Raw genomic sequence first — 27,702 nt, 5'->3', positions numbered from 1 at the left:
ATTTTGCCTCTCATTCTGAATTCAGTGCTGTCAGACATAAGCTGAACTCTGCAGATCCTCCGTAGTTTGTCTGGATGTGTGAACGCATCTGTCTGAGTGAGAGCCTCCGGAGCTTTTGCAGACTTTCCCCATCGGGTCCCCTGGTATATAGTCCGCAGAAGTCGATGTGAGAACACAGAAGGAGGTCCCTGCTGGATTCACAGTGAGCGAGGTGTGTGTGTGTGTGTGTGTGTGGGGGGGGGGGGGGGGGGTGCGCTTTAAACACATGACAGAGGCAAAAATTAAGAAACAAAAATAGCATATATATCACAGGATGACAGCAGTGCCATAGAAGACACTGGGGAGGATTTCAGGAGAGTTTATGGTGAGGAGGGCCGACGCTGATTTCGATGTGCCGGAAACCACATCATGTGATCTCTGCATTGGAAATGAGACGTTCCATCCTGCCTCTGCCTGCTTTGCCACCCCTCAACCGAATCCTATGGAGAATTAGTTGTTATTGCTGTGAACAGTTCTGAGCAGAGAATCTCCTGCTGCGCTCTGAATGTTTAAAGGGAAATTGCAGAGAAAATCTGCTTCAAATTCTCCAGAGAGCCTCTGCAGGACATGTTTGAAAACTGCTTGAGAGAGTCCATGAGAAATTGGCTCAAGGATTTGGTTGCAGAAGCCACTAATGAACACGTTATTAAGGTGTAGCCTCAAGGTCTCCCTTTTTACCACTAGCTTGTTTCTACTACTGAGCATCATTAGAAGTACCATTTTTAAAATGGGTGAATCTGTTACTGGACTTTTCAGTTGGTGAAACCTGAGCTACAAAGTCCTCTGAATTAAAGCTAAAATATTTATCACTGAGCAACCTGCACTAAATTAAGAAGTATATTCCATATCCCATCAGTCAGTTTCTAACCCAGGGTCCAATGTTGTTGACTCGCTGGAGACATATATCCGCAGAGCGTTTGACAAAGGAATTATGTACATTATCGGCCAATATCAAAACACATCCACAAAGTCCATTAACTACACTGATCAATATTTTTATTTGAAATGTGACACTTTAAATGACAAACAAAGCAGTGGCCTTAGATGACTCATAAATAGGTAAGCAGAGTTGCCTGCTCACTATCAACACAAAAGAATGCTGCTTTTCACTCCTGTGCGTCAAACACCGAACTTTGTCAACAGGAAACGAATCACGTCCATGAAAACGACAGAGAGGATGAGTAGCATTGGCTGTTAGTCAAGATAGAAACAAAAACCTGCTGCTGCAACTTGTGAGAGATACATTACAAAATGCTGAATGGGACAGAGCGCTGGTCTGAGATCAGATGTAAGGAGAAATCAAAAAACTGCAACTGATTTTAATATTGAATAGCAAAAATAGACAATACCAGTCTCCTGTATGGAGAGGTGTGTCACACAGAGAGTGAATATTGACTTTACATTAATATTTTAATATCAACCGACATCCTAGTGTGGATTAACATTTATATTTGAATTGCGATTGTTTTATAACTACTATACCTATAGTTACAGAATACGGTACATTTACTATACGTAAATAATTTATCAGGTAAGTGTTCTGTAATAACACTTCGACACCTCTGCGGTTCTCAAGCAATGCTTTAGCACAGCACCCATCACACAGACACACACACAGACACACACACTCCACCACTAGCCCCTAGTGCGACATGCATATTTTATAGACAACCTTTCACTCCAATCCCAGTGCTGAACCCGAGGGGGCAATCTGGTTAAAAGTCACATCGACTAGACAAACATTTTCTTCCCAGCTGCCAAGAACTCAGCAGGATGTGTGATAATTTCCTCAGTGTTAATCTTGCTGTGTTATTTGACGATGAATGGAAGTGTTAAATAACATCTAGTTAACAGGCAGATATGTTCAGTGGTATAAAGTGATTTAGACACATAATTGTAAAAGAAAAAACAATGTGATTGTTGCATTTTGGCTTTTTTAGGTCAGTGTACATTCTTGTGTCACTACAAATCAATTAGCATCCTTCAGTTTCCTCAGAATGTTGTTGTTTCACCTTATTTGCCGATGTAGCAGCTGAATTTAAAGGGTCAGCACCAAGTCACACAATGTACACATTCCATTAAAACAGATGCAGATGATGTACAGATTTGATTAGTTTGCCCTATAGGACCGACTCTCCTGTGTTCTTCAGGGCTCACTGTGATACCGCTGCTCTCTATGTCTTGGGGGACAAAGGAACGACTGCACATGATGTCATCTGCGCTTATAATGAGGTTGGATGTGATTGTAAAAGCCCAAGAGGGAGGGTTACCAGGGAAAAAAAAGAAAACCTGTGGGGATACCATCCCTATAGGAGACATATGGTTATACTTTGAAATTCACAAACACTCCCAAAGGCACAAAGTGTCAACTGCTACAAACTCTGAAAATGTCTAACTCAAAACCTTACTGAATAAGTAAACTGCCTTCTTTCTAGCTTCATGGACAACAAACACAAATTGGTCCATACGGCCTTTCTCATATATGCAATAGCACTATCTGTCCTGTAAACAGACAATGAGGTCAGAGACATGACATTACACAGATATAGAGATGTAGTAGAAGCTGTGTTTCACAGTAACACATGTGTGGGGAACCTTTTGACTATATTTGGCCTTTTAAAGTCTTAGAACAGCTTCTGCAGGCCATACTAATCGATCAAACACATATCTCATTTGCAGCTCAACGGCTGTAGCGGCTTCTCTTTTCTGAGGCGCCTGATGTCAGACGGTAGTGATACTGGTCATGATATGCGCAGCTGGTTTTGCCAAAACAACTTGATTGAATAAACCCTCACCTGCGGTAGTTCCATCTATGGCTTACAAAGACAGTAATTTTCTACTCGTATGAAACTGAACAGTGATCCCATGGACAAAATATTAGATGTTTGTTTTTTGTTATGTCTGTTGTTTCATCACAGTCCAAAGAGTAAAAATAGAAATGTCTTGCATTGTCCTTCAGAGTTTTTTCAATGTCTTGTTCAGACAAGATGATTGATTGTCTGTTTCAAGCGGCTCTGCAATAGAAACCAGGGTCCTTCAGAAATCTCCTTCTGAATGAGATTTAAGCTTCTTAGCAATTAGCTTGCTACCCACAACTCATTACTGCATAACATTGTCTTTGTCCGAATACGATATTTAAAGTGTAATGTTCTTGTTGGGCACCAAAGCTCCCTAGAAGGTGCTAATTCATGAGCATTACTGGCTGTAATGATGCTTGAGATTTCACTTTTTCAAATCACTGTAATTGTGTCACTGCAAACGAGGCACACTGGCTTGTCTTTGACTTCAACCCAAAAATTGTCATATTCCATTTTTTCTGAGTTAGACCAACATTCCACCACTACCTATCTTGATGGTCGACATGATGCTCGTCCAATGACACACAACAGCTACATGCGTTCATTCATTCTGACGGTGACCTGACAGGCACACAACCAGAAGGGACCAGCCTTAAGGACAAGTTAGTTGACTGTTTAATGTTGTTTTCTCCTATTGCAGAAAAAACTGTATTTGTGAATTGCTTTTTTGTAATTATGGAGCAATTCTGAATTAATGAATAGTTAGTAGTAACATCATTTTCAGTTTACACATAAGCTATATTGTAAAAATATGTCAATTCAATGTATCATTCCAGTATATTGACCAACTGTAGTTGTGAAGAGTGCTGTTAAACATGGTGGTCCAGAATCTTCCTTATATGGAAGCATCTGCATTCAATCAGTTTTTTCAAAAAACGGTCAAACAAGAATTATAAACCAGAAAGCTTTCAGCCCATAAATTCATGTGTTCAGATGTTAAATGTTAGAAAAACAAATGTTATGTACTTTGTTACAGTCTAATTAAGCAAAATTCAAATAAGAAATGTAAGAATTTTAGTCTTTAATATGTAAAACACCTACATTTTAAGGATGCTATTGAGAATTGTGGGAAAAAAACCTGTGGAAAATAAAACCTTATTCGATTTCTCTTTTTCTTTAAAGCTTTATTTTTGGATTATTATCATGAGCTTTCAAATTCCATTCCATTATGCAGAGGAGAAAAGACAGTTTGCAAATGCAGATGATCTATCAGAGGTAGCATCCTACACAGAAGATTAATCATATTCAAATGAAAGAATGAGTGAGTGGTGGAAGAACTCCCAGTTGCATTACAGCGATGTTATTTTCATGACAGGAACTCATCAAATCATCATTCCCTATGGAGCAGATGTGTTGAAGGCGTACGTCTACTCACTATTTTCCTCTGGCTGTGTGTGTGTGTGTGTGTGTGTCTTTCTCTCCCTGAATTATTCCATTACTCAAAGAGAGGGGGGTCTGAAAGACAGCTGGGCTCAGCCAACCTGCGGAGACAGAAATTAAATGCACTTTCTTTGACAATCAATACCCCGCTGTGTGTAGATGATAAAGGGTTGTTGGGTTTAGAAATGGTGTTTTTATCAGACATGACATTGTCCATAGAGCTCAGAGGGTGAACGCACACTCAGCGTCTGCAAACTTAGCTGTATACAGCATCCCAGGCTCATTAAATCATCCTCTGTCACAGAGTGACCTACAGTGAATTCATTAATGAGAGATGTTTTTCATCAGCTTATACACATTAATTACATTCATTTCAGCGTCAAAGTGGTAATGACACAAACAACATAATATATCTCCTGTTGTTCCCACTATGGAAGCCTATAGCGGACTATAATTAAATAATTACAACTCTAACTATACCAGTTCAAGGAGTGTCACCTGTTTGACTGTGTTTCCTGTAGAACCAGTATGGGGAACTGGTGGACGTAAGTCCTGCTTTCCAAGACCTCTGCAGCGCCTCAGGGGAGCCGTACTACAGACTGCAACCATCACTCAAATCATCATAAAGGTCAGGTTCTCATAGGCAGCCTATAGCGTCCCACCTAAAGACCATGACTGACGTTCTAACTGAAGACTTATCGTGATCAGAGGGCTGACAAATTTTATTTTAATTTTGACACCCAAGAAGTTGGATGATGAAGATGTGTGAATGCAATAGACTGGGGGGCTGTTTCGCTAATTGTATTTGAATATTGCCCAGAGTACAACAGACGATGGAACTAATTGTCAAATGTCGTTTTCAAAATAATGATAAGTTGTTGTTCTGATCCTGTCTGTTTGGAATGGGCTGTTTGCAGAACAATGAGGCTGCACCCCCACTTATGCACAAAGAGCTGTTTACCTGAAACTCGACTCATTACGCAGAACCCCAAAACAGGAGAACCAGTTGTTGGTGCGGTTGTCACTTACTTAAAACATGACAAATGTGAAAGCGATACACTGAAGGAGTCTTGAAATATGCGAGGCCCCGACAGACAACAGTATCAGGATTGGCTGTAACGATTAGACCTAATTATTGTGACTTTAACGTTTCTTGCATTGATGAATCAATATATTAATATTTGAATATTATTCATTGTACTGCTTGAAAACACTTCGGATAATTATGTGTTTTCATTAAACGCCTACATGAAAATGTAATTATTGCATTTTCATGTTAATTCTCACTAAATTAACACATACATATGTGGAAAATCATCTTACTAGGATGAAATTACATTTTAATTTTCAAGTTTATATTGTCGTTTTGATTTAGGCCTCTTTTGACCTCCATACCCATGGTATGCTACTCTATTTACTTCTAATCTGTGCATTCAAAATGTCAGCTTATTCTGGATCACTTGGCTGCTTTCATAGTAATACTCATACTATGGAAATTAATAACAGCATTCATCTCCTCCCACACTTTTTCAACCGTGAAGTCCACGGCCATTACATTCCCATACTTCACGTGCCAGCCACTGATTACAGGCAGTAAAATACACTAAAGCACAAAGTCTGGTGCAAAGACAGACGGTGTAAAAATGTAAATGTGACTCGTTTGTCTTGTAAAAAATAAATTCTGCCCTGTGAGGAAAAATGTAGATCGTCTTTGGATGAGACAACCTCTGAATTGATGCCAGTCTCGGAGGTTGAGAAGGAAAAGTGGTTATGCAACGTGGCCTCTGTGCGACATTGCAGGGCATCGAAATGATCTGCTGTGAAAAGGCAAGGACGTAAAATCGCAATAACAAATATGCCATAGAGCTGAAATAGCAGGAGAGCCAAATGCAACAGGGCAGCGTCTCATGCTTACTTGTTGGTCGATAGCAAAAAAATGCTTAAAAAGTTAATCCTATTTTAACATGTGAAATATAATTTCATTGGATAATAATAGTTTACTCATACAAAACACCTGATAGACCGTAAGCACCTGTGAATAACAATGTGCACCCAAGACACTCCCACTTTTATTTACAGCTAATAGGGAATGATTTCAGTCATTTCTTTTTTTTTGTGATTGGTCGACCCCCAGGTAAAACCGCTGTCACTGAGGCTGGACCAAGTGAGCTTGTTCCAGACCGACCCGGGAAGGGATGAGGACAAGTTCACACCCGAGGCTGCTCCCTCTCTTTCTATGAGAAACAGAGTTGACTAACTGGATGTGCTTTGAGTAATGCAGCTCGATGAAGGCTACAGGATTGGCATATTGTGTGTTGTGTTGATTTTGTTGATTTTGTTGAGTCTGGCTTGAGTTTGATGGTTCACGAGCCGCCACTGGCAGAAACCCAGGGCGGAATTAATAGGATTCATTTCTGTGATTCTGTTGATTTATTTAATACAAATGCATTTGCTCTTGATGTGGTTGAGTTCCAAAATGGAAAAGAAAGTCTAGTTTAATTTCCTCAAGTGACAGTTTGCCAATTCATCTTGAAAACCCGATGCCACCGTTCTGCCATCGACTTCACGTGAACAGGATGTCAGAGTTCAGTGTATCATTAAATCATGCTCCCTGTCAAACCTGACAAGCTGATACATTGTTTTCTTTCTCTCTGAAAGGCTTACATGCACTCCAAGAATAGAAAACTCAGGGGGAAATAAGCTGCCAGGATGTAAATCCATCAAAAAACAATATCATGCACCGATTGAAGCCTCTGGCGGCTGCAAAAACAGTTTATTCAGTTTTAACCTACATACATTTCACATTGAGACATATGACTTTAAGGCAGCTTTCATCGTGAAAAAAAAAGACTCAAATGCAATATATGCTCAGGTTTTCCTGCCTCTGCCTGCTCAGTTAACTGGAGAATCAGTCAGATTTAATCATGTGTTATGCTTTCTTACTTCAGAGGATGCTGAACAGTTATGTAACCTAGGTTCCTGTTTGGAAAATGTTTGGTTCTACACTTAAAAGGTAGGGTAACTCATTCTTGGGAATCACTGTTGATATTTGAAAACAAATAAATACACTGGTCCTTCAGAGGCTCCACCCCCCATATTCATTCACACGCGTTGCCAAGGTGAACGACTGACCCCAAAAAGTTGGAATCAGCCACCACAAATATTAGCATTAACTGTGGACAAAGTACACCCTCTGTTTTTACACAAACCAAACGCTCACCGGTGGCCGTGACTGTCTGCTGACCACCCGGAGAACATTGTGTACCGGTGTGTAGTCGCCATGACCTCCAGTGCAGTCCGGACACATCGCCTGGAGCGGTGCAGGAGCTGCTGCTGATCTCAAAACTCACTGTGGGCCTGAGGCAACTCCAGGTGGTCTCTCCATTGTTACTTTCTATCAATTTCCCTGCAAGTCTTCGCCCTTTCCTCATCATCACTGGGTAAGCAATGGTATATGGTGCCTGAGCGTTTAGCATTTAAGGTGTTTCTCTGAAAATGATTGTGGGTGTAACGTCCTGTGAGATGGTTCGGAAATTGTCATGGCGTTGTACAAGAAAGAGGATACGCGTTCTGTTAGCATATACTGTTTTATGACCTTTCAGAGACCTCCATCTCACTCCCACTGCCCCTTCGCTCCTGCCCCAAGTGCATTGAATTAATATGGCTAACTACATTATTAGATTAATTTGTGTAGCTTTCTTTTCTTGTCCTTTTTCTGTGAAGCCCTTTGTTGCGGCTGTTTCAGAAGGTGCCATAAAGCTATTATCCTCATTGAGTAAGTTGGTTCTGCTGTTTTGTTGGTACATTGGAGATCACTCCTGATTAATGTGGTTGGCTCAAACACGGAGCGTTTTTTTTTTTTTGTCAAAACAGATCAGCGCTGGCACACTGCGCTTTGTGTGGGTGGATCTGCATATGTGTATACATGTGTGCTGAGTGGGAGAAGGGTCACAGCAGGGGTCTTGGCTTTCTCGCTGAACATCATCCTCAAGCCTTTTTACATCTCATTGTAAAACCTCATTCCGTCAGCTCTTACTGTAAGGTCTCTCTCTGCAGCGTCTGTGCCAGGGCTCGAGGGCACTTATTTCTTTCTTTCTTTTCAGCCTCATCTCATCACACTATTGTTGTTTGTCTACACCTGCGAGACATATGCACTTTTAGTATTTGACAGGCGCAATAGGAACGATAATGTCCCTGCCCCAGTGGGAATTTTTGGGCTACAGATCAGTTTAATTTTTGGTTTACAAACGTCAGCCATCACATGAGGTCGTCAAGCTCCTGTGAGGAGATGATGCAGATTGAGAGGAGACAAATTGACTGTGAACTTTGTGATGTAATTAAATATGTTGCTGCGCCATCTTCCTCTTGTCGGCATGTAATAAATACTGCAAAAGAGAAAAATTGAAGCAGCGTTTTGGGTCTCTGCTGCCCCCTGTAGCAGCACCACTGTGTCTCCAATGAGAAACCCTACGCTAGATTGAAGATTTCACAAGAAATATACTGAGGATGGGATTTTTTTTCTTTAAGGGAGGAAAAATCTTAAAAAGACTGTAGTTGCTGATATTGAATCTTGCTGCTGACATTAACTCTTCATAACACAAAATGCATGTATTGTTTTTTAAGGGGAGTCAATCTGCCATATTGACAAATGATTGGTGCAAGAAGATTTTGTCTTTATATACAAGTAAAAAAATAAGTGTGAAGCCAGAAAATCTGATTGAGGCCTTGAAAACTAAAGCATGGATTTTATATAATGGTTACTATACAACTTTATAGGCAACCTTCAATTAAATGTGTTTAATGACTATTTATTCCTTCATTTTATTTTATGTGTGCTCATGCAGTTCAGTTTCCACCTGCTTATTTTTTCTTTACTGCTACAGTATAGTTCATTGTGTCTGATTTCCTGCAGGGCTACACTGCCATCTGGTGGCATCTTGAAGAAAAACTAACTTAGGTTAGGTTGTGGCTAAAGATAAGACAAAAGTCTGAATAGCTTTTTATTGTGTTTTTATTTAAAAACTTGATGACAATTTTAATTAACAGTATTTTAATTGTGTCACTGAGACGTGTCATTAGTTCATGTGAATCCTTACAGCTACTAAAGTGTTGGTACTATATCACTTACCGCTTTCTTCTGAGCAGCAGCACTGCTCTGTCCTGTTTGTGGCTCTGCCTCAGGCGTTTGATTGTGTCAGCCATGAGCTGTCTTCAGGCAGACTAGAGTTTGACAGGGCGACAGAAGAAAAAACATCTGTGTGTTTACACTGAGCGTCGTGCTTCTTAAGGTTGATACCAGTTTTCTTTCTCAATTTGTTCCTATAACAGTGGTAATTAACACAGGCTTTTGTGATCCAATCAATTCTTCCTTTAATTATAATTTTCTTCCACTGGTAACATGAGGAAAATTTAATTAAATACAAAGTCATTTAATCATGGCTTGTGTTTTTTATCGATTTGTTTTCTTGGATTTAGTTGGACGGAAATAATTTCCGTCCAACTTTTCTCTCTATAGCGGTAATGTGGTACTTGTTTTTCTTTTTCTTTATCAGCTTTTCGAACGTGTTGTGTTTTATGCATTAATTTGTCTCCTCTTACTCCTTCAACTCCAACAAAGTATGGACTTCATGTAATCAATTCCAATCTACATGAGTCCCAAGTGATGAACATGCCAATTTTAATGAAGTTTAACTTTTTCCAGGATTCAATTATAGCACCAGTGTGTGTAAGTATTGGTATGGATTAGTTATCAAATGGAGCCAATATATAATATAGTTAATATTTTAACATAAAAACATCATTCTTTCTGTATGTGTATTTGATGCTTCTGGATCCTTCTAATCAATGCATAAGGTATTGATTAGGACATTAGCTGTACTAAGGGCAGTTGAGTGAATTTAAGCTCCTTAATTTCACATTTATTTATTAACTTTACCATTGTTTAGCAAGTAAAAAAACATGGTCAACTTAAATATTTGGAAGAGGACATTAATAATGTGACTGCCAAGACATAAAAAGACCTGCAGTATTCCACACTGCGGTAGATTTAATTTAAGTTGAATTTATGGCTAGTTCTACATTTTAGCGCAGATTGAACCATAACAGTAAAACACTCAATTAAAAGAGTGTCTGCTTTTATGTATTTGGATAAACAGGTGGGCTTTCTTTTATACCTCACATTAAACATGTAGAAAGCCTTTAGGTATAGTAATTCTGCATTTTTGTTCAGTCTGGTCTGCTAATCGGCCGTGGATCATTCTTTGTTCCATAATGAAGACAAACAACATCGCTGAGTGAACAGAGAATGTGGGCAAATTATCAGGACCTAGAAAGAGAAATCAGAGTCAGCACAAAGTACCAGCGATGCCAAGTTGCAGCCTCGGGGAATCAGTTTGATCACATTCCTACTGTAGAGGTTCTAGTCTACTTATGGTTATGAATTCAGCAATAACAGTATTCTGATTGACAGCAGCAGTTACCTCCATAGGTTTGTAAGACCAGGTGAAGGAGACATAAGGTGCATGTCCCCTTTTAGCTTTCCTCTTCCAGGTTGGAGTGAGTGGTTGCTGTCCATGGTGCTGAACCTCCTTTCTTTGCTCTGTGGTGTCTTTTTGCTCGACGTAGCTGACAGCATGTTCTGGTGAATGACCAGAAACATGGCGATAGAAAGTAAAAGGCATGAGAGGGACTGTATTTCCATCAAGCCGTCTTTGTTTTATAATCAAATGAATGATGCAGTTGGTCTGAGACTCACATGGTCCTTATTATTATTGACATCAGACTCAGCTTTATTACCCAAGCATCGAGAGCCGGCTGAGCCCTTCCGCTACTGCATGCAAATTTAAACATCAAATGACTGGACGAAGAACATTTCAAGGTCAGGGGCGTAGCAATGTGTTGTTGTGGTGCTGTCACCATTCTCTGCAACACCATGAAGAAAGAGCAAACTGGTTTAGGCCACAGATTGTATGTAAAGGTGGACGACATCGAGCCGGCCAAAAAGTGGGTATAAGTGTCTGTATCGCTACCTGGTGGCAGGTTGAAGTATAGGTGATGCATCATGAATTGGACATGTACAAAACTAAAAAGTCAAACTGGACAAAAGATTATTCTCATTATTGTAAGTTTATAATAGGTGATTTGATTATATAAAATGTGGTGAAACATCAAGATTAGAAGATGAGACCGACTTGCGATTGGTCGAGTGGGTGTATCGCAGGCTCCATCCCCCGATTGCAACTGCGCAGGGTCTGGCTCCAATTGCACAACAAGACAGTGTTCCTATCCAGGATATTTTAGCTTAATTTCTGGATAGTTGCAGGAAGTGGAGACATGTCATTTTATTTACAGTCTAAGGTTTAGTCACATTAACACTGAATGGGTTAATTACTTGCAGTGATTATTGGTGCAAATGGAGCAGTGGACAAGAAGACAATATTGGGAATCCCAAAATAGAACGTATACAAGTGAATACTGTGGTGTATTGTAGTATAGTAGTATAGTTATAGTATTTTGGCTCCATGTTCACTATTAGTTTTTATGTTCTGAGTTTTATCATCGAAACACTGTTTGAATATGGACTTAAAATCCTCCCTATTACCTATTTTTCTATTTATTTTGCTGATTGTAAAAATATTTTATTGCGTAGATGCCTTTATTATCCCAGTGTCAGTGTAATGCAGTAGGTAAAATGTGGGTAAAGTAAGTAATTAGGGAATTTTGCAGATCATGCTACTTTCCACTTGTTTACTCAACTCACATGTCTATGTCTGTTATATGCATGAAATTCACTGTTATAAAGAAACCATAATCACAGGTATTGAAATACCCATTTCATTTTTTTTACTGTTGTTTATATTCATTAATATATGGATATCGACATCATCTTTGCATGTAAGGGTGGCTCTCATGCGTTGAACCAACCCTTATCTTTAGGAAAATGGTTTTATAGTTAAAGAGATTTATTTAAAGGTTCAGTGTGTAGAATTTAGTGACATAAAGTGGTGAAGTTGCATGTTGCAGCTGAATACCCCTCACCTCATCCTCCCCTTCCAACCATGAAAGAGAACCTCTGGTAACCTTCAGTTTACATAGAAACTCAAAGGGTGTTTAGTTTGTCCAGTCTGGGCTACTACAAGAAACATGGCAGCCTCCATAGAGAGGACCCCCTCTGATGTAAATATAAAGTATTTCAATATAAAGGGCCTGTTCTAATCTAAATAGAACAATAATTTCTATGATTTATATGAAACACCCTCTTGAAAACATCACTAGGATTATTTTATACTAAATTCTTGTCAAAAGATCCCTTTCACCTAAATATTACACACTGGAAAATTTGAAGTATTTCAAATTTGTGAAACTGAGACGATTTCAAACTTGAGAATCTAAATCCTTATGGAATATCACACAGCACCAATCATTAAGCGTGCCAAAGTAAAGAGAGTGTTAGGCAATTTTCACTACGTGCAGTGGAGACACTTTTTCTTGTGTGCCACTAATGACAACTTGAAGCCAGTAATGAATAGTAAATTTGAACCACAGTCACCTATCAACACATCACAGAAGGTGACAAAATGCAAAGGAACTTCATCACTTTTGCTTCTTTGTTAACATGAACAAGTTTAAGTTGGACCAACTGATACAGGCCCTCAAAATATGGAAACAATTCCATTGGCAGAATAACAACTATTGTTGATCCTTGGTTTCTTTGATTTCCATCAACTTTCAGCAAAACATTATGAATAAGATATCTCTTGATAATGAAAATAGTAATTATAATATCATCATAATCAGCCCTAAAAGTCTCAATGCTGAGATGCAAGTGGCCATTTATTATATCAATAAGAAATACAATACTGGAGTAAATGGTTCTGAATCAGAATAAAGACTTCATTTATTGACCAACAGCCAACTTGAAACCAAATAGAACATGATGCATAACTCACAGTATCCAATGATGTGAAACTTGGTAGCTTTGAGTAGCAGTAGCAGTGTGTTTTTTTTCCATTCCATGAAGATTCAGATCACAGAATCACACTTATAAGATGATGCATAATAAACTTTGTGGACAGTTCCAACAGGAGTGATGTTAGGTAATGCTGCAAAACTGAAACTGTGTCACAATATAAAGAAAAATGCATCAGGATACATGAGCCTGCTCTTTATCCCCTAAATTCTAACAAAATAATGTCAATTAATTTGAAAATGGATTCTTGAAGGTATTATGAGAGCATGTTTGTCCTATTTTTGCTTAATTCCAGATAACGCACTATGTACACCACATTTTTGGAAATCAATTAATCGACCTATAATAATCAATATAATTAATCGAATTGATTTTTTGGGGTTTCAAATGATGATCCAAAAATCGGTAATATCTCTGTTCTTATTGAGATTTCTCAGTATTATAACTCTGAACAAGCCCATTATCCAGTGTCAATTATGTGGCTGAATGTTTATATCCACAGAGTTAAATAGTTGCCTAATAAACAGGTTAGATGTACTAAATGAACTTCAGTTAACCATCTTTCAGTTGTTTTGTGCTCCTCTTGGTCTTTGCCATATAATGTGCTCTCTTGTGTCTGCTGGTGTTTACAAGAAAAACTAGGAAACCTTCACTTGTGTTGTAGTAACAAATATTCATGGCAACTCATCAAATCAAGATTAAAGTCAAATTTGTGCAAAGAAGCAAAAGTCAAATGATTAATAGGTGTCTAGTCAAGTTCAGGGGCATTTGCGTCACATGTGGTAAATGTTTAATATCCCGGCTCACAAGCATTTTGGCTGTGAACACAGTTTCAAATCTCTGTGTGGATGCATTCAACTTGATTTTGATCCTCTGGGGTTTCCATGTTGTTGTTATTGAAGCTAATGGCAACGCTCCAGGGTCCAAGGTACAGTGCTTCCTTTTGGGGGCATGTTGCAGTGAGCACGATGAAAGATATCTGGCAAATGTATCGTCATTTAGTATATTTTACAGGATTCAATCTGCCAAGCCACCTCTTTGTAATTAACCTCCAGATGTAGAGTAACCTTCCTAAAAGAGTTATACTGAGGAGGTCACAGCTGTGCATTCTGTTGTGCCCCTACTTCAACAGACGTGCTTTAGTGAACACTGCAAAGAGAACCACTATAGATATTGCATATTCATTTAAATTCAAGGGCATGGACCAATGACTGGGGACAAAGAATGTGCCATGAATGGGAGGAATAATGATGCATTTTCATTCCTGGAATGATATTTGAATTATATTGTAGTACTCGTATTGTCTTGTCTATTGTCTAGGATCTAATTAAAACGTACACAAAAACTAAAAAGGATGTTGATTTGTTTGGGTTATCCAGATTAGTTCATAAATTGAAGGCTAGAAACATATTTTGATAAGCGATGAGTCGTTGTAGTAGTTTTTCAAGCCAAATTGCATAAACTTCTGTTGTTGCTTCTTCTGCAATGTGATTAATGGCTGCTCATCATATTTTTAAGTAATAATAACCTGTATATATGTTTGGGTTCCGGGTGTCGGTCTGAAAAAAGCGATACAAACACAGATAAAAAAACGTGTAATTGGGATTTTTCATTGTATTTAGTCATTTCCTAGATATCATTAATGAAGAAGATAATGAAATTCTACCAACTGATGATGAAAATAATCATTATGGTTGCAGCCCTAGGTGTAATATAGGCACATATCTGATCTTGCTGAATATACGAATGAAATCAAGGGATGAATGTCTCCGAATGGATGTCAAGGACCTTGTGGGGACATTAATCCCATGTTTTTAGGGGCATTATAAAGATATAACAGTGACAAGTTGTACAGCGGATTTCAGGGGGAACCTCGACTAAGTTTCAGAAAATAATTATAAAAATAAATTAAATGTGCAGGTTTTTTATTCCAGTAGAACTCCAGAGTTGATAGATCATGAATTTGAGTTTCTAAATTTATCGAACTCCTCTGCGATGAGAGACGAACTTTGTGATAGGAAGGCGTTGCTCTTGGATACAATGGGGAACTATTTTAACGCTTATTTGCACGAAAAAGCTGCTTCCATAAAACCTACTTCGTGCCTTAAAGTACGATAAATAGACGATAAAGAGGGTTTTCTGTAATGAAATCGGGCAGAATATCGCCAAATAGGAAGTTGAGTGTGCATATTTCCCCGGTGCCATATTTGAAAGGCTTGGCTTGACTGGGGCTCTGGAGGAAACTGGTCCGCCCGGCAGTCGGAGCGGAGGAGGGGGCACTCGGCGGTGAGCTCCAGGCGGTGTGTGTGTGAGCTGCAGACGGACACCGACACATCTCCTCGACGGCTTCTCGAAATACCTTTAACCGTCGCGGCGATGGCCACGCTCCTTCTCTAGCGGCCCTTCCGTGTCTCCTGACCGGGTAAGTTTCGACTCGTGCACCGTCTCGTCCCGTGGGGAGAGAGCCGGGGCTGGGAGTGCGAGCTGTGGCCCAATACAAAGGCTTTCTTCGGCGGAGAAAATGCCGGGGCTGCAGCAGCCGGGAGGCCCGCTTGTGTCTTTCAAGTCACCGACTAGCCGCGGATCTTCCCACCGCCGTTTTCCCATCTTCCCCGTCCTTTCTCGTTTGAAAAGCACCTCCGTGTTTAACTTCAACACGTCCGTGGGTATTTAATCCGAGTTTAGCGGCGCCACATAGCGAATTTAGCGGGGTTTGATAACCGTGGCCGTCCACAAGAAACATGGTTGCTCTGCGGAGTCTCCTGACGCCTCATGCCGGGCAGCGGTGCAGTGGCTGCCGCTTGGCGGTTACGGGGACAGCCGGGGTTTGTCTGTAGCTACAAGGAACACGTCCGGGAGGGGAACTGTTTGCAGCGACACGTTTCGCTTGTGTAATAGATGGAAATGGTGCCCACTGATGCTGGCAGGTCTGGAGAAACTTTCTTTGTACACATGATGTGTCAAACAAAGTTGGCGTCTGACCGGGCTCGGGTTTCGATGCTACTCTTTAGCTCGCTCGATGCGCCTTTCAGCATATTTTCAGTGGGGCGGCTGCGGTGACCACATCCTGGTTCATCCTTCCACCAGCTTCAACAGCCCGTGGACGAGGCTGTTGTTGGAGATGTAGTGACTCAGGATCCGGCTGCAGTCGGTGGCTGTTTGTCCGTGCAGCCTGCACACTGAGCCGGGAGGGGTGGATGTAGCTACACCTTGAAGCATCGCAGCAAAAACGACTCCTCGCCCTTGTTAATGTCCCCGACAGCATGCTTGTTCGTGGGGGGTTGCTGCACGGTTTAACTCGGGTTCTGGACGTATCACGTTAACTCACAGGACAGTGTCCCAATCCTACTGGGTTCATGCTCCACAGGACAAGTCCGTCCTCTGTTCAATATGTGTGCAACACATGGTGATAACAGTCTATGCACCATTTAACCGACATCTGCAGTCTAGAGAAGGTATTTAACTGGTTTAACTTGTATTTAAGAGCATTCTGATCTACGAGAACAAAATCCGGACTGTGAAAAGCAATAAAGTAGCGGATGTAAAGACAGACAGTGTCAATAACAATGATGAGGTATACTCGCATCCTTTACTGTAGTTGAAGTACTCTACAAAGTGCAGAACTTCACTGTATTATCAGAAAAATGCAAGTGAAATGTCCGAGGTGATTTATTATTACATATGACATTATTATGTGTGAATAGTGTTGGCAGTAAAACCTAGCTCCGTCTGTGAGAATAGTTTAATCAGAACTAAAGTGGAGTGAAATAGTTGCAACCATGGGACACAAGGCCCGTCCATAAACAGGAGGGCACATCCAGGGAGTCCCCAAACGAATCTGGAGGGATGTGAACATGATTAATAGGAGAGGAAAAGGAAACAAATCTGCTGTACACATCTGGAATCATTGAATAGTTCTACTATGACCTTGCTAAGGTGAGAGAATCCAGGCGCTGGGTTTTTTTGAGGGGTCACAAGTCAAAAATTAGCTACTGAAGTTAATAGGTTTTAATGCCAAACCATATCTGTACAACATTTCCATCGAACATGAATGTAAAGCAACATAACATTTAACTAATAACATAAAGTACAACCTGTAACTTCAGATCCTACTCCTACAGCATCTTACCTGCGTTGATTTGGAGGAAGTAATGTGAAGGTTTAATTGGCTAATTAGTGCAAACTATTGATCTGAACTGTTTCCCTGATGCCTGTCAAGCTCGATAAATATAGAATATGTGACTCTCAAATTGATTGAGAGGAGTCTGGGGAGCTTTAGGGCTCTTTTAGGGGGTTTCACTGAGCCCCCGCCCTATAAATGTACTATTTACCAACCTAAACTATATAAGAAAGAGAAGATGTGTTAAATTCACTACTGAGATGATGGATTTCTTTTACCTTGGTCTAGAAAGGTTTGGAAAACACCTGGTTGTATAATTTGGTTGTAAAATGTGTTTGAAAGTAAATGTCAACCAGTAAAAGAATGTGTATTACCCAATGCCATAATAAACTTGACAACTAATGGGTCTAAGGGACTTATGATAGAAAAGGCATCACATTACCAGGTGCAGTAGAATGTGACCTGCTAAAATATGGTTTTAAGGCTCACATCACAGCCTCAGGGAAGCCCTATGGCGGGATCCCTAAGTGGACAAATTGGACAACTGACCTGGGGTCCCGGTTCCTTGGCTCATTTGTGACAATTACTTTGCGGTAATTACATTATTGCTAATTTGTTGAGCATGCACCCTATTAAAGAAGAGGCTCTTACATTGGACCCTGCATCTTTACTAAATCGGAATCTCTGAGAATACCTTTTTTTTTATTCCAAATTGGTTTGATAGATAGATAGAGGGATACTTTACTAATCCCGTGGGAAATTTTGATCATCCAGTAGCTTATACACTTATACACCTCACCGACATACATACATAAATCACATATGCATATTACAGATACAGGAATTGGTCTGACCCTATGGTACAGAATGCAATGATGTGATTGGGTCAGTGTCCAGTAGGAAAGTGTTCTTGTGCTGCTGGAGTGCATAGTACTAGAAAATATATATATATATATATATAAACAATTATAATGTTTAAGAATATGTAAGTGTTTGTGGTTAATTACCATGAATAGTTTGATGTGATTATAAACTTGCCTGCTGTGTAAGAGTTTTAATGCACCTAAAAACGTAGTTATATCACAATAAATGCCTCTGAAGCATCAATACTCCTTATGGATGGTCGCTGAAAAATTGGGAGTAGCTATCACAATATATGTTTCATCAATAACACTATACCAAAAGTTCAACAGATAAATTGATATAAAATATATATTATGAAGATGATTATTTTGAATTTACTTTGACCTTCCTGGAACTATTTTTGTTTTCTTCATAGATTGAAAGATGTGATTGGGATCGGAGGCAGCTGCACTCCAGTGGTCGAGGACCTCACCCTACACTAGAATGTACTTGATGAATGTGCCACCTGTCGCAGTGACAACAGAATGGAGAACATGTGGCCCACCTGGAGGCTATAGCCTTCATTGCTTCAATGACTCTGACCCGGAGTTGTCCACCAGAGGCACACCTATCTCAGACAAGGTCCAGATGATCATAGAGAGCCTTAGGAGCACCCAGTCCTCACTCGAGATGGGCGACGAGCTTGAGAGAAATGTGCTATCAGGTCAAGACGATCATTCCGAAGTCTGCAAGGTTGCAATGGGTTCTTATGTAGGAGCCAATTCCAAAATTAAAAGCACCACTGAAACCCAGCAAGCTGATGCCTCCTCCCCAATCAACCATGAGAGCAGTGACTCCGACAGTGATGGTTCTGTGGACAGAGGAATTGAGGAGGCAATAGTGGAATACCTGAAAGAAAAGGGTGATAACAAACGCAAAGCAGACCCTTGTTCCACGTTTCTCCAAGCTTCCAAAATTCAGAGGAAGAATACAGCTAGTCCTGATGTTTCTGAACAGATCTCTGACATTAATACGTTCATGTTTTCAAGCAACCCCTATCCAAACAGTTTCAAAGTCGAAACCCTGGCAGCACCAGCTGTTATACCGGTAAAAAAGTCTCACAAGAAAAAGGCCTCCCTTAACGACAATATTGTGAAGACATTAGATTCTGATAAAATTCCAATGAACAAAAGTTCAGCCTTCCAAATAAAGGTGGAAGAAGACTCCAATGATTCCAGTAGTGATGATGGCATCGAAGAAGCCATTCAAAGATACCAGCTAGAAAAAATGGAGCAGCAGAACATAGGTGAAGAATTAAATCTCCCTGCAATCAAAGGGGAGTCTGATTCCACAAGCGATGATGGGATTGAAGAAGCTATTCGCTGCTACCAACTTAAGCAAATTAAGGAGAAGAGTGTCCTGAAACCATTCACGAATACAAAAGATCCCTGCAGTAGTTTGTTTATACCAGGTGTTGGAAGGACAAGCATTGGAAGCATGAATAAACCCAAAGTGAGGAAGAAGAAGACCAGAATGGAGAAAGACGGGAAGTCTGTACCGCCATCTGCTTTTATATCCAAGAATTCACTATCAGAGAACCAGAGAGGTAATGGAAATGGTTTACTTTCCTTTAAAGTGGAATATCTTAAAGATCAACCTACACCTGCTCCTCCAAAGGCGAACACAACGGCAGAGCTCATGTGTGCTGAGGCAATATTGGACATTTCGAAAACTGTTTTGCCTGGAGTCTTCCATCCCAGTGTTGACCTTGGCAGTTGTGCCACCAATGAATCTCCCTCAAAGTGTTCAACTCCCGACACTTGCCCAGATGAGGAAAGTGATGACAGCTCCATCGATAGTGAAGATGGGATTGAGCAGGAGATCAGAAATTTTCTTGAGCAGAAGGCCCAAGTTAACAAACTGCCACCTTGCTCCTCTGTTACCCAAGAGCCTCAGAGTGAGAATGATCCAGAAAAAGTGAAAGCAAAACAAGTTGCAACCCAGAAGAAACCTTCAAGACTGTCGGTGACACAAAGAAGAAAATTCAAAGAGGAAAACAGTAGCGAACCCATCATGTCAGGTATTGATAAAAACAGTCAGACTCACCCAATAGCTAGATTACATAAGACTGAACAAAGTGGAGATAAAAGCAGCTCACTTGACAGTGACGAGGACCTAGACACTGCTATAAAAGACCTGCTCAAGACAAAAAAGAAGACAAAGAAAAAGACAAGAGACTTGAAGCGGCAATCAAGGATGTGCCTTAATGATGAAGAATCACTGCTAACAATTGCCTCACAGACCAAAAAGTCCAAACCTGAGCCTTTTTCTAAGCGCAGTGCTGTGAAGAAAGTGCGGAAGAATAAAGATGAAGTGAAAGATACGACTGGATTGAGTCAGAAGACCTTTTCTCAACCTAAACAAACCGATCAAAGTAGAAAGCAGGATGTGCATGGAGGTGAAACACGGACATTGAAAGGGACTGACGGTCAAGACTCCATGTCGCTGCACAACTCTCACACTCTTCTTGAGGTAAAGGAAGACAGTACTTCAGTAGACAGTGACGATAGCATTGAGCAAGAGATCAGAAGATTTCTGGCTGAAAAGGCCAAAGTTCCGACTGCAGTGAAATGTAAAGACGCAGATGTATCACAGAATGGTACTGTTGTGGTTTGTAGCCCACTTCGAGAAGAAGATGTCAAACAGGAAAATCAGCTGGCTGAAATTCCAAGACAAAGTATCACCAACCCTTTCTCTAGACAGTCTCTTCCAACCCCACAGAGTTGGGTGCCAGACATCTCAACCGTTGGTGCACAGTCACGTCCGTCCTCAGTCCAGTCATGTAGCCCAAGTATTTTGGTGCCAGCAGATGGGGCAGGGGCTGCTAGAACCGAGCAAAGGTGGTCCAACACGGGAGGAAGTGAAGTACAGGAAGTCGCCCCACAGCCCGAGAGACTTAAACCGGTTTTGACTTCCAGCATTGCCCATTCTCGTTCTGAGTCAATCAAGTGGCGTCAGAGCCTGGGACTTCCAATTACTGACACAGGGACTCTCAGTCGGCTACCATTCCTTATCACCTCATCTAAAATCAGCAAGACTGCATCAGCAACTCTACCATATCAAAGCACAGGCATCCACCTCAGTTCACAGACTCCAGTCTCTGCTTGGTCCTCCACAAGGACCAGTGTAGCACCCTGCCCCTGGACTACAGAGAAGACTGTGAATGCCAAATACAGATCCCCTGTTTTGAACATATTGTCCTCTCCCAGGCAGCAACCAAGGTTGTCCTTTACACAGAGCCAGGCACCTGGCCACAGCTCAACTTGCCCTTTAGAAGGAGAGACGCAGAGTATGGTGCATATGCCTAAGGACAAGAGTGTGTTTGTTGAACTGGAATCAAACAGGACCAACCATGTCCAGGTTCGAAGCAGGGAAAGGAGCGAGGGAAAGGAGAAAACAGATTTGCTAGTTGAGATAAAGAAAGAAGGCAAGAGATTGAAGATAGGTGATAAAGAAATGCAACTAGTAAGAAAACAGGAAGAATTTGTAGATGAGGCAGATTGTGAGTCAGTCAACAGGGGAAATCCAGAGAAGAAGCAGGGCTTTTCCACATTGTAAGTATTTCTTTTGGTCACTCTCCCATTGCATCATAATCCAACTTCTATAATAGTTACTTTTTTGATTGTGCCCTGCAAATACATTACAATCAATCCTATTCATTTATACACACTAAGGGAATGTTTGTTAATACAATTAAACTAAACAGGCATTTTGTGTTTGTACATTTATACAGCAATGTAACATAATGGGACCATTATGACAAGAGGTTGATCCAGATCACTGAGCCTTTGAAAAACAATACACTGACTGAAGAGGCAGACTGCATGGGTAGAACTGCAATCCAAATTCACAATACTTTCTTGCAGAAAATGTCCTAAATATCCATGACATTTTATGACAAAAGAATTGATCCAGAAAATAACCTGTCAGAAAAGTCCATAATTCTAAAAGTAAGGATGGTATCTTATCTTAGGTGTCACTGGAAAACCTTGAATTATAAATCAGAAAAATATGTCATATCTAAACTTAAAGACCATTTTATGTGCAAAAGTTAAAAAGTAATCATTGTTCATGTTTTATCAATGTCCTATTTAGTTGTATCTCAATAAAAGCCAGAACACAAATATATATTTTATGATTAGAAATGTCAAATTTGGATGTCCAGTACATCAAACATGATTTTACACAGCTTGGTTTCATTGCTAAGGTGGTTCGGGAGCAGGGGGGGCTTGTGCATCGGAAACATGAATAGAGCTGAAACCATTGATTGATCAAAAGAAGATTAAATATTTAATGTGTTTTTCAAAACTGGTTCCGTCTTCTCAAATGTAAGTTTGCTCCTTTTCATCATCAAAATATGATACACTGCTTAATTTATGTGCTTTTGAACTGTCGGTCGTAGGAGAAGAACACATTTGAAGATGTCACCTTGGGCCTTTTCGCCTCTTTTTACTACGTTCCTTAGAATAGAAGATGGATCAGTTGATTTACAAAATAATTGGCTGATTAGTCACTCACAATAATGACAATATTTGTTAATAGCGAACCATAACCCTATTATTGTGGATATCATATGTAGATGCAACAATCACATGTCAAATTTTCCTAAATCCATATCTTTAGTAAAAACGCCCCTGTTGCCACTGTAAAAAAAAACAAACTCAAATTCAAATCTGATTCACGAAATCCTTTCTAACTTTTGTACATAAGAAGAAAATGTCAAACTTCATCGATCCCTACTAGGCACCTTTTTGCCGAGCTATTGTAGTGGAACAAGCGTGTGTCAATTCTCAGATAAACAGAAGATATAATGAATTTACCCCAAATTTGTTTGTTAGAAACAGTGCCTTTAGTTCACTGTATGGTTTTAAATTGATAGATGGGAAGTTGAAGCTCAGTTGTTGACGTAAGCCACTATAACAGTCTTGGACTTGACACCTCTACGACTCAAGTGTCGTTCCACTTTCCACAGAAGCCACATTATTACTTCTCTCTGTTTTTCTCAAGTTAATATTTAGTGTGTTCATTTCTTTGTCATGTTAAAGTTGTCTTGAAATTCCTATGTGAAAAAAGGCTATTTATTTTTGTTTATCAAAAAAAAAGTTACCGAACATGCTGTGCATTGCCAGGTTTTGTAAATATTTTGTAAGAAGTGTTTTTTTTTGTTTTTTTTCATCGTGTCTTTCAATGAAAAAAACTTTGCCGTGTCTTAAGTGCATCTGTGTAATAAAGAGTGTGATCCAAACAGCAGTGGGTCGTCTTCATTAATATAGTTGGATTCTTTGCAGCCCTTGTACCTTAAGATGGATGCTTTCATGAAGTACGGTATTTGATTGTTATATTAATGATGAGTGGTCTGATGCTTGTCCTGCTCTGCCTTGCCCAGGTCTTTGTCCAGTGCCATTGACCCTGGCATCACCATCAGACCTTGCGTAGCTCTCACCACAGAGGAGAGAAGCAGGATGTTCTGCAGGAAGAACCTGTCTGAAAATTGCAAGAAGGTACAATAAAATAAAACAAGTTTCGAAGCTTCACCATTTGTATCCTTTTCGTGATGAAGCCAGATGTTCATCAAAACGTTGTCCTGGCCCTCTGCAAGTATTAAATATGTTATTCGCAATGCTTGCAGGGGAAAGCCTCTTGCGTTAGAATACCTGTGCAGAAAAGAAAGAGACTGCAGGGCGTCAAAAGAAAGCTGCAGTTCGTTCCAGTGGACAGGTATGGGATTGTCTCTTCAGCGAGTGATCACTATCAAACAGAACAATAATGTTTCATCACAGTTCATTTCCATCTTTTTGCAGGAGAAGTGAAGCACCCAGCAAGCAACGCATGACCAAATAAAACATGAATTTGCATTCAAAATGTGCATGTAGAACAATGTCTGATGTAACAGTCTGCAGGTTGTTGGATAATTACATTGTACCTATCTTAAGTGTTGGTTTATTGAAAGTTTCTTGTTAGTTTTTATGTTCCGAACTAATGGAAGTTTGATATTTTGGAATATACCCTTAATGGTCCCATTTCTTTTTTGTTTAGAAAACAATGATTAATGCCTTGTTTATAATGTTACACAAGTTGAACATTTAGTAGAGCGTCCAAAATTCGCAGCAATACATGGGGGGAAAAAAGTTCAAGTTTAATAATTTGTTCATGCAGCAAGTAAAAGGAATTTCGTTTTGGAGGAAGAAAGTAAATTCTAATATGCAGAATCTTAGTATTTTTGTTAAATGCTGTTATATATTTAATTCCCAATGGGTTGTCCATAGATGAAATGGGTTACTCTTCACACTGCAGCGGTTGTTAATAGAATATCTTTAATGTGTCATCTTTATTGCAAAACATGTTCCTATGGAGTTATTTCATGACGTTAATATTTATATACATTTTATAGCTCTGTAATATTATTGCATTGCTTCCAGTGGTGTTGAAGTTTTTCAATAAAGTTGTTCACAACAAGTAAGATACATAAACACTGTGTTTAATGACTTTAAGATCGTATACGTTTATGTGAGCACTGAAGGTATGAGATCCATGGAGCACACCATTTTTCACTTTTTTTATTTAATAGAGAAACATTGAAGTCGTGACCGAGGAGATTGAGTACCTAATCATAGAATAAAAAACAAAAATTTTGTTAAATAATCAACTACATTGTTTTAAGCTAGGTTGATTAAATAAAACAGAAGTAGTTTTCATTGAAAAATACAAAAATGCTCCACTCCCAAACAGTAGGCGGCGGTACTTCAGTTTAACGATGATTGACTTCCTCCGTAAACCGGAAATGATAAAGACATAATCTGACCTTCCGCGGTAGGTGACTCCTGCAAGCATGGCTGCCCGAGCACTGACCAAAGGTAAAACTAAACTCTTGAGTGTTTTCTGGTTTGTGAGTGCAGTTCACAGCTCTAGCCAGCACACCTGGGGCTTCGATTGTATGCATTTATCGGTTAGCGACTGACCGCTAACGCCAGCAGTAGCAGAGTACCTAGCCGAGATGCTAGCTGTCAGTGCTCCCTTGTTACGAGTTAACGTCACATGTCTGTTTCTCGCTCAGGACTGTTGGGGCTTCGGCAGCTGCGAGCTGTTACCACCGGATACTCGTGTGGTGGACACCAATATGCTACCGCTACGTCCGCTAAACCTCTCCAACCTGCACACGACGATGTTTCAGGTGAGTCACCGGAGCAGGGATGGATGAGTGAGAACGAGCTGTGTGTTGTCCCTCAGATTTACGTCAATGTGATGTCTCTTTCCTGCAGAAAAGGTCCTGAGGCTGCCTCTGGACAAACCGGACTTCTTCCGTGTGGCTGAGCTCTTCTCGGTGAAAGACCTTTTCGACGCCAGAGTTCATCTTGGACATAAGCAAGGCTGCAGGCACAGGTCGGTTTGACTTTACACACGTAATCAAAGTGAATCCCTGTTGTTGAGCTGCTGGTTCAGAAGGTGTGGGGGTTGTTTACTTTACCATGTAGTTGCCTTCAGAGAAGCAGATGAAACATTGTGATGTTCTATTGGTCTATTTAGTTGGAAAAAAAATATTGTCTTGGTGTCTAAAGATGTATGAATTGTGTCTTGAAATGTCTTATGTAGTCCAATAACGGTCAAACATCTAAAGATATTCAGATTGCCATTGTAGAAAAGTTCAAACAGGAAGTGGAGAAGTCTTGATCAATTTATTAATCAAAAATGTTTTTTGATTGACTTTTGTATCTGATCTGGTGAGTTTTGATAATTGTTGATACTGTAATCCGTTTTTGCTCTGTCATCTGTTATTAAAAATGAAACACTCTGCACTTTACCAATTGTCTTTCTGATCACGTTTGAACTTTCCTGTAATTATTATCTCTCCCTCAATATCCAGACTTATGGAGCCCTACCTATACGGCTGCCGCTTGGACCAAGATATAATCGATCTTGACCAGACTGTGGATCACCTTCAGCAAGCCCTGAACTTCACTGCCCACGTTGCGTACCGTGGCGGCGTCATCCTGTTCGTCAGCCGCCGCCGTCAGTTCGGCCACCTAGTGGAGAGCACCGCTCAGGAGTGCGGGGAATACGCCCACACGCGGTACTGGCAGGGGGGGCTCCTCACCAACGCCCCCATCCAGTACGGCCCAGGCGTTCGCTTGCCGGACCTCATCGTCTTCCTGTCCACCCTCAACAACGTGTTCCAGCAGCACGTGGGCATCAGAGACGCGGCGAAGATGAACATTCCCACAGTGGGTGTGGTGGACTCGAACTGTAACCCCTGCCTCATCACGTACCCCGTGCCTGGGAATGACGACACTCTGGCTGCCATGGAGCTGTACTGTCGCTTATTCAAGATGACCATCAGCCGCGCCAAAGACAAAAGGCGACAGATGGAGCTGGTGCACGGCCTCACCGCTCCCTCCACGCCAAGCTCATGACATATCTCCTGATACAAGAGACATTAAATCATGTGTATTAATGAGTTAAGACTGGCTGCTGCTCCCATTCATCAGCTATATTTAGAAAAGCTCTGATGTTGGTGTATGGGGCCTAGTTGAATTAGCCAGTGCTGTCTTTGTATAAAGACTGAAGTTGTGTAAATGCATCATGTTTCCGTTTCATGGGCGTCTCGTCGTAACTCAACATTTTCCCCATACCAGACCTGTAAGAGAGGAGGGTTGCAGATGACTTGTGAAGGTATAAATTGTGTTGTGCATCACTGTTGTTGACGTCTAAAATCAGGCAGCTCTTTGTGTTACTGCCATATTCACACTCGCAAGCGTTAGAACATAATGTTATTAACTAAAACCCCTTTACATTAGGGAAGCACCAATCTGACCTTGGATTTTAGTATCAACCCAATACCAGTGTTTAATCAGATGGAGGGCTGTGCAATATAACCACAATCTCAACTATTTAAACAATAGTAGATAATATGAAACAAGGATTTTCTATTGTCACATAGTACTTTTTTTTTTTAAGTTCTCTTCATGCTTATTAGCTCTCCAAGCAAAATGTAGTGGTGCACTGCTTACACAGGATGTAGTAAGCACATATAGAAGGAAACAATGAATAGTTCTACTATTCTTACTGAAATCCAGTCACGATTAGACCTGTGCTTCCCCTGGTTTGCGTTATATCTTCATCTCTAGTCACGAGATTCTTGTCATGCTTCCACTGTCTTGTACCCATGAGCCTTTGTAGGTTAAACCCAGTAAATACAAGGCAACACATGGACTCATTTCAAACATTGTATGTGCGGCAACATGTCGCAACAAAAGGTCTTAAAGCCTTTAAATGAATAAATGCATATTGTGTGTATATAAATTGGAAACTGTTTCTCTGACTCAAATGTATAATTTCTTATCCTCTTGTGAATCCACATCCATGCCACAGTTGGATTATATTTATGAACACAATTATCTTTTTTTTCCATTTATATTATATATTTCTAGCTACTTTAT

At 40.3% G+C, this 27,702-nt stretch overlaps 1 protein-coding gene across 5 annotated transcripts; it reads left to right on the top strand.

The window, feature by feature from the left end:
* The first annotated feature begins 7,503 nt into the window (after positions 1 to 7,503).
* On the top strand, positions 7,504 to 27,578 carry LOC133975624 (small ribosomal subunit protein uS2m-like). Of its 5 annotated transcripts, none has more exons than XM_062413623.1 (5): positions 15,290 to 15,667; positions 18,645 to 21,822; positions 23,655 to 23,769; positions 23,898 to 23,986; positions 24,070 to 24,728. In XM_062413623.1, the coding sequence occupies exons 2-5, from the start codon at positions 18,713 to 18,715 to the stop codon at positions 24,107 to 24,109; spliced, it is 3,354 nt and encodes a 1,117-aa protein (XP_062269607.1). In that variant the 5' UTR covers positions 15,290 to 15,667; positions 18,645 to 18,712; the 3' UTR covers positions 24,110 to 24,728. The 5 variants fall into 5 exon arrangements, 4 of the variants coding, with proteins under 4 accessions (XP_062269606.1, XP_062269605.1, XP_062269607.1 ...); XM_062413624.1 differs by lacking the exons at positions 15,290 to 15,667; positions 18,645 to 21,822 and adding exons at positions 25,323 to 25,439; positions 25,528 to 25,648; positions 26,130 to 27,578 and having other exon boundaries at positions 21,829 to 23,986; positions 24,070 to 25,122; XM_062413622.1 differs by lacking the exon at positions 15,290 to 15,667 and adding an exon at positions 7,504 to 7,717 and having other exon boundaries at positions 23,898 to 24,728.
* Positions 27,579 to 27,702: the final 124 nt, after the last annotated feature.

The sequence above is a fragment of the Platichthys flesus genome, chromosome 19 (assembly GCF_949316205.1).
Source record: "Platichthys flesus chromosome 19, fPlaFle2.1, whole genome shotgun sequence".
Classification (NCBI taxonomy): Eukaryota; Metazoa; Chordata; class Actinopteri; order Pleuronectiformes; family Pleuronectidae; genus Platichthys; species Platichthys flesus.
This window is presented reverse-complemented; position numbering and strand designations above follow the sequence as displayed.

Coding starts and splice junctions, on each gene's coding strand:
- LOC133975624 (XM_062413622.1), top strand. CDS start 18,713: ATGTACTTGATGAATGTGCCACCTGTCGCAGTGACAACAGAATGGAGA. Junction 21,823..23,654: donor AAGCAGGGCTTTTCCACATT/GTAAGTATTTCT, acceptor TGCCTTGCCCAG/GTCTTTGTCCAGTGCCATTG. Junction 23,770..23,897: donor TGTCTGAAAATTGCAAGAAG/GTACAATAAAAT, acceptor CAATGCTTGCAG/GGGAAAGCCTCTTGCGTTAG.